The sequence below is a fragment of the Aulostomus chinensis genome, chromosome 3 (genome assembly GCF_037954235.1).
Source record: "Aulostomus chinensis isolate RoL2024-O1b breed Wild chromosome 3, RoL_Achi_v1.0, whole genome shotgun sequence".
Taxonomy (NCBI): domain Eukaryota; kingdom Metazoa; phylum Chordata; class Actinopteri; order Syngnathiformes; family Aulostomidae; genus Aulostomus; species Aulostomus chinensis.
Genome location: NC_141322.1, coordinates 8,091,938 through 8,104,584, shown reverse-complemented (window position 1 = coordinate 8,104,584; position 12,647 = coordinate 8,091,938). Strand labels below are relative to the sequence as shown.

General features: G+C 39.7%; 1 protein-coding gene across 2 annotated transcripts in view; it reads left to right on the top strand.

Annotated features, from left to right (window-relative positions):
* Window positions 1–12,647, top strand: part of phf2 (PHD finger protein 2) — a 69,362-nt gene that overhangs the window by 36,259 nt on the left and 20,456 nt on the right. For both annotated transcript variants that reach the window (XM_086198448.1, XM_086198447.1), the window contains exons 4-9: window positions 208–368; window positions 1,774–1,915; window positions 2,902–3,088; window positions 3,250–3,412; window positions 4,547–4,634; window positions 4,938–5,044. In XM_086198448.1, coding sequence (XP_086054574.1) covers window positions 208–368; window positions 1,774–1,915; window positions 2,902–3,088; window positions 3,250–3,412; window positions 4,547–4,634; window positions 4,938–5,044 — 848 coding nt within the window. The remainder of the gene's footprint in view (window positions 1–207; window positions 369–1,773; window positions 1,916–2,901; window positions 3,089–3,249; window positions 3,413–4,546; window positions 4,635–4,937; window positions 5,045–12,647) is intronic.

Below are 12,647 nucleotides of genomic sequence, written 5' to 3'. Positions count from 1 at the left end.
ACAAACTCATTAAACTTCCAACAGTGACAGCTAAAGCCATTTTTAAAGATACTGTAAGGTGTTTGGGTTAGGTTAGGTTAGGTTAGACACACACACACACAAAAAAAAAATCAGTCTGCGCATTCTAATGTCATGTATTCTAAAAAATCTATTACCCCCAACACTGATCCCAAACAGCCAGTTTAACATAAGACTGTGTGCTTTCAGTGCGGATGATGTGGTGGTGAAACTCAGTGGTAGTCAGCTGACCATGGATTACCTGGAGGAGAACAGCTTCAATGAGCCCATTTTGGTTCCGAAGAAAGATGGTCTGGGCATGTGTATGCCAGCTCCCACCTTCTACATTAGCGATGTGGAGAACTATGTCGGTCAGAATCTCCATGATACACACACACACACACACACACACACACACACACACACACACACACTGTGCACTGCACAGGTGTTGTTGGTATTTCTGCTGTTACTCTCTCAGGTAATACTAACTACTGCTGCTGGTACTGCTTCTACATTTAAAACTGCAGTTTACAGTGCTGAAACAATTGTTACAATCATTATCAAAAATATTGCTATCAATTTTCCTTGTGCAGCTACTTCTGCTGAGCTACTGTTACTCACTGACTGATGTGAGTAGCAGTTATGTGTTAGACATAACTGCTACTGTAACTGCTACTGTATCTACAGCTCCTTCAATAATAGTTGTACTATCAATGTTCCTAACTGCTAATAATACTGATACTACAACTGACGATACCACCATCAGTGTTCCTACAATTGTAGTGCCCCAATATTACTAATTACTATCACTCATTATTGTTGAAGTGCAACCAAACACATTTAGACAATCACTGCAATTTTCCATCATGCCGCTCTGCTGCACTTTAAGGAATATTTGACTCTTTACTCTCAATTGGTTTACTGACTTACTCAAATTTGACACAGTAACACTTGTGATGTATTTTAAAACTCCGTCTTGACCGAAATAAAGTATAGGCATTCTGTTTGTTGAGTGCTTGTTATACTGTGATAGTCATGAAAATGCCTGGAGGAATACCAAGTATTTTCACTGTGTGCTATTCTAAAGGATCAGAAGATTTACGTATACCACCAGTGTACTTAGGTCCAGTTATTACTTCTTTAAGTAAATGACCCTGCTACTACATCTGAATCCAAAAAAGCTGGGAAGTGATGAAAAAACAGGAGGAACAGTGGAGAGATCTACAGTGTTTTTCTTTTGATGTTCTTAGATGAAGAAATTACTTTTATTAGTCTCATTAAAATTAATAATTTTTGCCCATTTTCTGGTGTTCAGACATGGACAATCTGTTTTGTTTGGAGTGGTCACCATATCTACACATTCTACTTAAGGTCATGATCATGGTAATTCATTCACAGACAAACTCCTTTGGACAGTCGTTCACCCACCTCTTCATCTGTCACTGATTTAAGGGCATGCCAAATTTACCACTCACATCAGCATATTACATCATACAATAACAAAGAAAAAAAACTCAATTTGAGATGGGATATTCCAACACATGATCAGCACAATTTAAATCAAAAATATGAATTAATTGGGCAGTATTTTTGCAGAGATGTGTCTCTTTGAAAGAATAACGGTCATAAATGTTTGTAGTTCCAGTAGATGGCACTCCTACTCCATATTTCCCATGTAACTTTTGCCCAGTGTAAGACCATTTGCTTATCAGCAGATGTACTGCATGCTGTTTAAGTGTTCCTTGTTATATTCTGTTTCTGCTGTCATCCAAGGTCCTGATGTCGGCGTTGATGTCATTGATGTCACCAGACAGACTGACAGCAAGATGAAGCTCAAAGAGTTTGTGGATTATTACTACAGCACAAACAGAAAGAAAGTGTTAAGCATAATCAACCTAGAGTTCTCTGACTCAAGGTACTAGTTCTGCATCAAATGGTGTCCAAAAACATGTACATATAACTTGCTGTGTTTCCATGGTATTCTTTATGTAGCAAGTTTGCTTGTAACGTTATACTAACAGTGTTAGTGCACAACTTTAAAGGGTTTTTGCCCATTTATAAACATTAGACTTAGAAAAGTCTTTATAAACTTTGAGCATAAAAGTAGTCAACTTAATGTGCATGCTTGCACTAAGAGTGTAATCCTTAAATCTAAAGCTAATCTAAAATAGACTTAAATCTTAAGTCTATTTTACATCTGCATTTTATTTTCTACTGCAGCTCTACTGTGAACAGTACTACAAGTAAACTGCACTGCATTATTAGTGACCTACTTATGTAATAAGTAAATTTCTTAAGTTTATAGAAGTATACTTGATGTAGTCATTGGATGTAATGAGGTAAAATAGTTTTAAAAACAAATTTAGATGTTTAAATTTGTCTTGCAACTATACTGTGAACTATACTTTACATACATTCTTAGATTAATGATAACTTGTCTTTAAGCAAAATCATGACAACTCAAACCTTTCCCAATGAGCTGCTTCACAGCCTCCGACATGAGTAGGTGAACATGAAAATCGTCACCTCAAAACATAAGTGAAAAAGAATCTGCAGCCATCATGTCTCACAATTTTATACTTAGTGTCAGTGAAAAACAACAGTGAAAAAGAACAAGGAAGAACAATGTTATGATAATTAAATAAAGTGACGGTTCAGCTTTGCATGTAACCTTTGATAATTTATTAGTTTTTTATTTCTTTGTAGTGTAACAGTTTTAAGAATCTAAAGATGATGTACAAGTAGAAGCCAAATAGACTATAAAACAACTCTGGTAAGTTCTTAAAAAGGGAACTGCAGGCCACCTGTCTTCTTTAAGTTTAAATGTTTTTTTGTTTTTTTTAAGGGTTTGCTAGAAAGAAATCCTCGCTCCTCATTTCCTTTTCTATTTTTCTGGAACAGAATGAACAATATGGTGGAGAGTCCCCAGATTGTGCGGCGGTTGTCTTGGGTTGAAAACTACTGGCCTGACAACGCTCTGCTGGGGAAGCCAAAAGTCACCAAATACTGTCTCATCTGTGTAAAAGACAGCTACACAGACTTCCACATCGAGTGTGGTGGCGCCTCCGTCTGGTATCATGTCTTAAAGGTGTGTCACAGCTTTTGTCAGAGCAGGATGTTAAATACTGGAAGTTTATACTGTTATAGAAATATTCTGAAGAAAGCTGCAGTTCTTTTATTCTTCTTAACATAAATGTCGATGTAACACAACATTTCTAATGTGATGAGGATGCTGCCTTGTGTTTGCAGGGAGAAAAGATCTTTTTCCTTATCAAGCCCACCTCAGCCAACCTGTCTCTGTATGAGCGCTGGAGGTCATCATCTAATCACAGTGAGATGTTCTTTGCTGACCAGGTGGACAAGTGTTACAAATGTCCACTAAAACAAGGCCAGACTCTGTTCATTCCATCTGGTGAGGACTGATGAATCAGCACAAATCAGAAGAAAAGACACACAATGACCATTAGAGTTGATGTAAAAAAAAAAACAAAAAAAAAAACAACTGAATGGCCAACTATTAATATTTCATTCCAATTCCTACTTTAAGACATTAATTTATCTAAAATGAAATTCTGACTCCTTCAAATGTTTATCTTATATCTTTGGTAAATTTATTGTTCAGTTTCAGAGTGCTGTCACTGGTATTACAGAAGCGTCTCAGAAGTAATTTCATTTTGATTTTTTTTGTTATTGACAATTTTTGATGTCATTTTCTGTGTTCCGTTTCTTATATCATTACATCATCATTACACTTTAATCGTGTTTGATGACAGAACTTTAGTCAGAGCTTAATTGAAGCACTCTTAACATGTTAATTGGTTGTACCAGGTTTGCTCAGAAACACTGATTTACTGCACATTTCTCTTTTGTGCAAAGGATCTTTAAAATCAGGGTTTGTTTTTTTTGTACTTATGTCATTATTGCTCCTTAAGTGTTTGATTTGTTGTGGATGTGAAAAATGAAAACATTTGAGAGAGGTTTGAAGACTACTAAGGAAGGTAAAAGTAGAAACAGTGAATACTAAGTCATATTGTGGGAAAGAAAGTACGATCATAACTACAATAATGCTGATAATACTTATGTTGATAGATCTCCACAGCAAACTTTCAGTTATTAAGTATTTAACCTTCATTCAATCTTAAAGCCAAAATTAAGGTTACAACACATAGTATCAGCATTGGCTTCGTCCCCAAGAAGGTTATACAAGTGAAATAAAATAACAAATACATATATATTTTGAGTCCATGTTTTTAACAACTTTGTCAGGTGATAAGAAACAAGAAATATCTCCTATTGATGATGTCTTGCATCATAACTGTTTACACCTGCACTAAATACTGCACTGCTGAGTTCTCACTAACTCTAGTCAAGACTATGTTGATTACACATAGATTTAGGACTTTGTGTTGATGTGAAAAATGACACACAGTCAGAAAACATCTGACAGGAAATTACCGGGTTTACAGTGGGTAACTTAGTTATTTTTATGAACTAATTGCTGATTTCTTCCTTGTCTTTTTTGGCTGCCATGTGTCCATCTCCTCAGGTTGGATCAATGCAATACTGACTCCAGTAGACTGCCTAGCGTTCTCCGGACATTTTGTCCACAATCTGAGTGTGGAGATGCAAATGAGGTTTGGACACATATTTAGCCTCTTGGTAGTTGTCATTTTGCTCTGGGTATAGGTACTGTGATGGGCCATGCCTCCTATTGCCTCATATCTCTCATTTATTTGTATTTAGTGGGACTTGAAGGCATTGCACATCATCTTACACAGTAGTTTCCACTGAGCTTTCATTTCAAATTCTTTTCAGCCGATTTGTTTATGAATTCTTGGCAGAAGGAATTACCTTGTGAGCTGCATGGTTTGTTGCAATAAACCTGTTGGCAGCACATGAGGATGTTCATATGAAGCAGCTTGGTTTGTTCTCCTCAGAGCTTATGAAATCGAGAAGCGGCTAAAGGTCAAAACTCTCACCCCCTTTCCCAACTTTGAGACAGCATGCTGGTATGTGGGACGACATCTCCTTGAGCATTTCAAAGGTGAGTTCTTCGATTAATTTTGATATATTCTTGGATTTAATTGTTTGCTGTAATATAAAGTATTGTATGTCTTACATCATCATTTAACTTGTAGAAAAATCACCATCAGAAATATGTGTGTGAGCCACATCATGGTCTCTACAACTTGTGTCTGCTGCGCAGATGATGAGCTGGATGCTTTCATATTATTTCAGTCATTAAATCAGTGAATCACAGAGTTCACAGATGATTAGCCTCAAAAGTTTTGGCTGAACTAGAATCACTTGCTCCATTATGAGCCCCTGTTTAAACTCCCCTCAGCTGGCAGGGCCTGCTTGTTTATGTTTCCACCATTTTATTCTGAGAGAGAGAGAGAGAGCGCGCGCGCATGTGTAGGTGTGTGTGCGTGCGTGCTTGCGTGCGTGTGTATGTGTGTATATGTATGTGTGCATGTTTATATGAATGGAAGTCAACAAAAGTTCCACTTGAATACACAATAAAGTTGCATCCCTGTAATTCAGGGTAAATTGTACTCGTGGATTCTGACGCACACTTGGGAACTTCCTGGAGTGGGAATGGCACCTCACTGTTATCTCATCTGTCATTTTTCCCCATTAATGTTATTCTTAAGTCTCTTTTCTGACTGTTTTCCATGCAGTTTGAATTATATACAAGAGAGAAAGATGTACGAGTTAGAGGTGCGTTGAAGGAGCAGTTCTGTCTCTTCACACATAAAGAGAGTGATTAGGCGAGTGGAAATACAGTTCTTTCGGCTATTTGCAATGAAGTCTTCCTGACCAGCTCTGTGCATAAGCACACAGGTCACATGTAACATAAATATTCTGCTCTCACACATCCACATCTTGCTATAATGCGATCCACCTTTCGTGGCCTTGCAGTTTTGCAGATTTTTTTAGTGCAATTTTGCATGCCTTTTTTTTTTATAGCGCATTGTGTTCTGCATCCTGATTGGCTGTAGACCATTGCCAATCAATCTCCTCCTTGCTGTGTCTCCTGTACAGCACAGAATGTGTTCAGCTTGCCAAATTTACATAAATCTTTGATCGCTAGCAGTGTGACTCTGAAGTGCTGTACTGTATGTTTGCAAGTTTTCTACCCAACAAACCCCACAATGTCGACGAAACGTTCTGCACTGTCAAAGGCACCTGCGGTAGCACCCAAAAAGGCAGGAGAAAATGCTAACCATCGCACAAAAAGTTGAACTTCTGGACATGCTAAAGGAAAGTAGAAGTTACACAGCTATAGTAATTGTAAAAAATAAAGCTGACTACTTCGTGGATTTTGCCTATTGTGGGTTATTTTTAGAACGTAACTCACGTAATTAATGAGGGACCACTGTATATGTAAAAACAGAAGTCACATAGTTCTGTGTCTTCGAGAGATGTTTCTGTCTTAATTGAATTCTCCTTTCATAGTAGTGATCAACAAACAGAGGAGAAACTGTTTTGCCTGCATACACTGGGGCATCATTGTTATATTAGGTAATGTTGCAGCCTTGTTCTGTTGTGCTGCAATGGTTGTCAGCCTCGTTCTATTGGCTCTAGTCAGTGGGTTATATCTCAGCATGTTAGTGAGTAAACTGATGGTGTCATGAACTTTCCAAACCAAAAACTATGCTAGATGGCTGAAATCTCTCACCACCTGCCCCCTTCCTGATATCACCTGGTGATGTCACGGACTTCCCTTTTACAGTCCTTTCTTATCTCCTAGCATCAGGGCTAACGGATGTGAGCACAGCTCATAAACGGCTTTGCGCATCAGTGCTCTGGAGCCACTAAATGCCTTCCTTCTGTGACTTTTATTCAGCCAACTACAACAACATGCAAGTTTGGCATGCTACATTACAAGATAATCCGAAATCAGATGTTTGAACACACAAACAACACTACTCCCTTGAACCAAATGATCTGTCACTGTTGATCAATGACTATTGTGCTGCAAGTGAAAATGCAGCTGAATGTGTAGCTATGCTGACTAAAACAACCCAGGTCAAAGAGCCCCTCAGATTGCTGTCTCTACTTGACATTTTTCCCAAGCTTGAACAATTCAGATCTCTACACTTCAGAGGTCATGCCTCTGGTCACCCAGAGACCAGCCATGCCCTGTAGGCCTCCTTCTTCAGCCTGACGGCTCCCTTCACCTCTGGTGTCCACCAGTAGGTTTGGGGATTATCATCATGACTGGCCCCAGCAGCTTTGTTGCCTTAGCTCACAAATAACACCTCAACAATGGCAGAGCAGAACATGGTCCATTGAGACTTTTTATCGATCCATCCCTGTGTGTCATAGAGCAAAGGCTGAAAGATAGCTCACCTGTGCTTATTTTTGCCAATATTTGGTTATGACCCTCTTGCAAACAATTCTCAAATGTCCATCTCCTGTCCACTCAACAGTCTAGAAGAAAGACTAATATTTAAAGTTTGGAAACAGTAGATCTTTTATGATCCACAGATCATTTACATACGGGGCTCATCAAAAGAGAAAAAAAAATTGGGATTTTACCAGAGGTGTACAAATCACCCAAATTATTCATTGTCTCAGTGTAGCAATGAAGGCCAATCAGCCTCACTGATACACAATGTACCTAATGATTAAAACATACATTAGTCAAGTCAATTTGATTTATATAGCGCCAAATCACAACAAAAGTTATCTCATGACACTTTACAGGTAGAGCAGGTCTCGTACCACACTCCTTCAATGAATTTACACCCAACAATTCTCCATGAGCAAGCACATGCTGCAACAGCGGTGACGAAAACCTTTCTTTTAACAGGCAGGAACGTCAAGCAGATCCAGGCTCAATGGGGACGGCCTTCTGCTTTGACCGGTTGGGGGGAAAGAGAGCAGGAGAGCGGGGCATAGACAAATACAGAAAATGGAGGAAGATAGATATGCAGAAGGAAAGGGTGGGACAGAGATAAAGAGAGAGAGAAGGGAAGAGACTGATGGACAGACAGGGACGTGAGCAGGTGGAGCTATGGGTGGTAGCTTGAGCCTCTTCAGGTCTGTAGCCTCCTCCAGCAGCACCCGGGATCTGGGCTGAGGGGAGCCCGAAGGCTCCGGAGAAGAAGACAAGTTAGTAATACGTATGAGTATAATTTATGTATGACAAATATAGGAGGACAGAGAGGAGTAGAGAGAAGCCCAGTGCACCATGGGAGATCCCCCAGCAGCCTAAGCCTATAGCAGCATATCTAAGGGCTAGCCTAAGCAGCCCTAACTGTAAGCCTGATAAAAAAGAAAGGTCTTAAGTCTGCTCTTAAAGGTCGAGAGGGTGTCTGCATTCCGGACCGAAACTGGGAGACGGTTCCACAGGAGGGGAGCCTGATAGCTGAAGGCTCTGGCTCCCAGTCTACTTTTAGAAACTCTTGGAACCACCAGTAACCCCGCATCCTGGGAGCGAAGGGTTCTAGCTTCTAAATTTGACAGTGCAGAGAAGCCAGTACAGGAGACACATGGTCTCTTCTACTAGTTCTCGTCAACACGCGGGCAGCAGCATTTTGGACCACATGAAGAGTCTTTAGGGACCTACTGATACAGCCTGATAGGAGGGAATTGCAGTAATCCAGCCTGGAAGTGACAAAGGCATGGACTAGTTTTTCTGCATCCTTTTGAGACAGGATGTGTCTGATCTTAGCAATGTTTCGTAAATGAAAGAAAGCAGTCCTTGAGGACAGATCCTGATCGAAGAGAACTCCTAGGTTCCTTAGTGGAGAGTACATGAGATGCAAGTGGGAAAAACAGAAGCAACACAACACAAATATTCATCAGCAGCACTGCTCATCATATATTGAAAATTAAAATAAGCCCTCACACTTGCTCAGTTGCTATAAAGTTTATTGGTCCAATACTTCAGTCTGACTGACCTTCATTATGTTGTCTTCGTCTTTTTGTTCCTCTGAGTCATGTTTTTCCAATGCATAGGCAAGTGCAGTAGCACTTGGTACGGCCAGGTCATCTTCAGTAAATTGTGGGGCTTGGCTACATTTCATGATGTGTTCCATGGTTTTAGATTCACAATTTCTTCAGGAAACATTCGCCGACCTTTTAGTTCAGTGTTTTCCAGAGTGCTGAGGTTGATTGTGATCAAAAGCAAAGCATTTCTCATTTCATCCAATGGATTGTGCTGCTGCCAAGGCTGTTCAACTGGTTCAGTAATCCTGGTGTTAGTAAGAGTCATCTCCAGAACTTAAGTAGTGTGCAGGAAGCTGCTACAGGTGCTGAGCCATTTCTGTGGAGAAGTCAAGTCAATTTTTTTATTTGTATTGCACCAAATCACAACAAAAGTTATCTCTTGACAGTTTACAAGTAGAGTAGGTCGAGCACCACACTCCCTCAATGAATTTACACCCAACAATTCTCCATGAGCAAGCGCATCTTGGCTTAGGATCAGTGACGATGAAAACCTTCCCTTACACAGGCAGGAACATCAAGTAGATCCAGGCTTAATGGTGAATGGACATCTGCTTTTACAGACAAAAACAAATGATGGATATAGAGAAGGAAAGAGGGACAGAGATAAAGAGAACGAAAGGAGGGAGAGGATTACAGATGGGGATGTAAACTTGAAGGAGAAAGATGAGCGTAAAGAAGGATGAGGCCACACAGCAAACAAACAACTAGCTACAAATAATAACATCTTAAAGTTACTTAAGCAATCAGTTTCAGCATAATATGAGCAATTATGTGCAAGCAAATACAATACAAACACAATGCTGATGTTAATGGTTGTACAGTATAGAGAATACTTATACACATACTATTAGAACTAATACTAATACTTGTGCTAAGGATGGCAGCCTGAGCCTCTTCACATCTAAAGTCTCCTCCAGCAGCAGTATCAATCAGGGATCTGGAAAATGGGGAAGCATTTTTAGCAGAAGTCAGTATGGATTTTGAACCAATGTCTGCACTTCAATAGCATTAATGGAACTATCTGAAGAAATATGCACCACAATAGATAAGAAACATTTTTTTGTAAGCATTTTTCTCAAAAAAGCTTTTGATACCATTGATCATACCATACCTCTTAATAACTTGAATAGGTACACATCAAAGGGGTGACACATCAGTAGATAAGAGAAAGCAGTTTTGGAGATAAATTATATCATATCGGAACCATATAATATTATGTGTGGAGTACCTCAGGGCAAGGCAAGGCAAGGCAATTTTATTTGTATAGCCCGTTTTCACAAACAGTTTGTCTCAAAGGGCTTCACATGGCATCATAACAACATCCTCTGCCCTTAGACCCTCACATCGACTGAGGAAAAACTCCATAGAAAACCTTTAACAGGGAAAAATCTGAGAAACCTCAGGGTGAGCAACAGAGGAGGGATCCCTCACCCAGGACGGACAGACGTGCAGTAGATGTTGTTACAGACAAGAAAACCGTTTACAATACCAAAATGTGGGAAACACGGAAATGTTAATAACAGCTGAAGAAGGAAGCTTCTGGTAGGGGAGGCAGGGAGACCAAGCCAGCTTGATGGGGGACTGGATGGCAGACTGGTTCATGGAAGGGGAGCGCAGGCCGGTGTAACAGTAGGGAATAAGGGGGGGGGGGGGGCGCGATGCAGGCGGCGGTTGGGGCTCTGGTGGATCTGTGGAAACACAGAGAGACTGCGAGACACCAAGGCCAAACTACAAAGTGCAACAAGTAGTGGTAATGACAGTTCCAAAAATGTGCAGGGAGGAGAGGAGGAGAGGAGAGGAGAGGAGGGAAGGGCTCCATGTAACCTGATGTGTCCCCCAGCAGTCTAAGCCTGTAGCAGCATAGCTATCAATGGTTCAGAGCTACCTGAACCAGTCCTAACTGAAGGCTCTGTCATAGAGGAAGGTCTTAAGCCTGGACTTAAACGTAGTTAAAGTGTCTGCCTCTCTGACCCATGGAGAGAGCTGGTTCCACAGTAAAGGAGCCCGGTAACTAAAGGCTCTACCTCCCAGTCTGTTTTTATTGATACTGGGAATCACTAAAAGACCTGCATTCTGGGAGCGGAGTGCTCTGGTCGGACAGTAGGGACTAATGAGCTCTTTCAAATAGGATGGAGCTTTATCATTGAGAGCCTTATAAGTCAGCAGAAGGATTTTGAAGTCGATTCTAGATCCTACAGGAAGCCAGTGGAGAGAAGCTAAAGTGGGAGAGATGTGTTCTCTCTTCTTAACTCCCGTCAAAACCCTCGCTGCAGCTTTCTGGACCAGCGTGAGACTCTTTAGAGAGTATTTAGGACATCCTGACAAGAGAGAGTTGCAGTAGTCCAGCCGAGAAGTGATAAATGCATGCACCAGTTTTTCAGCATCACTCTGGGAAAGGATATTCCTAATCTTAGCGATACTTCGCAGATGGAAGAAGGCGGTCCTAGTCACATGCTTTATGTGGGAGCTGAAGGAAAGGTCCTGGTCAAAAATGACCCCAAGGTTCCTTGCAGTTGTACTCGAAGTTAGGGTGATGCCATCTAGAGTAGAGATCCGATTCAAGAGTGTGTCCCTGTGGTGTTTAGGTCCAAAAGGGGACCAGGGGTTGGTCCTCATGCCAAACCTGTCTACCTTGTATAATAATGATTTTGTTCATGTATCAAGACTGGTTAAATTTATCCTCTTTGTGAATAACCCTAACCCTACTTTATCTTTTTCTGGGGAAAATATGACATCAGTGTTGGATCTTGTTAAAATCAAAAAAAGAAAGATAAAAAATCATGGTTTGATGTAAATAAATTAAAATTGAACCTTTAAAAACAAACTTCATGATATTAAGTAAGTAAGGGAAAGGCATTGATGCTTAAATTAATATAGATGTATTGAGATTAATAGAGTAATGCTAACTTAGTTTTTGGGTGTGATGATGAGAATTTGAGCTGGGAAAATTATACAAAGCTGAAAATATGAAAAGAACAATTGCTCTGCTACACAAAATGAAGGATTCATAGATTACAAAGCATTGCACAATTTGTATAAGACTATCATTGTTCCACATCTGACATTCTGTGTTGAAGTTTGGGATAATGCTTGTATCTATTTATATTGCATCTACTCAGTAAATTTTCATTTTACAGCAAAGAGCAAAAAGAATAGTCAGCATTACATTATATAGACATCCAACAAATCCATTATTCTCTCAGTTAAAGTATTTATGAATTGGTAGATTACAGTATTCCAAAATCATGTTTAAAGTTCATAGAAAAATCTTACCAGTCATAATCCAGAAAGGATTTGTGAAAAGTGCAAGCCATAATAACTGACAGAGGAAAAACAGCTTTTGTTCTTTCTGCTCCCTCTCATTCAAGATTTGGATACTTCTTGTGTTTATATTATATCATTCATTGTTTCTTTTGTCAATGAATGATTTTTTTATTTTTTTTTTAGATAAATAGATAATGTCAGTACAGTAGTATTAAGTGACCTGGTCTATTTAAACCTTTAATGCCATTAGAAGCCTCATGTTGTATAATCAACAGCTGCATTTTATGTTGTGCTCATTCAGCTGAATCAGAGAATCCCAAAGAGTGAGCTTGCAGTTGTAAATTGTAGTTGTAGAACATCACTGTCTTCAGGTGAATTGACATGCCGTAACGGGGCATGTTTTCTAAAAGACGGATGCAGAT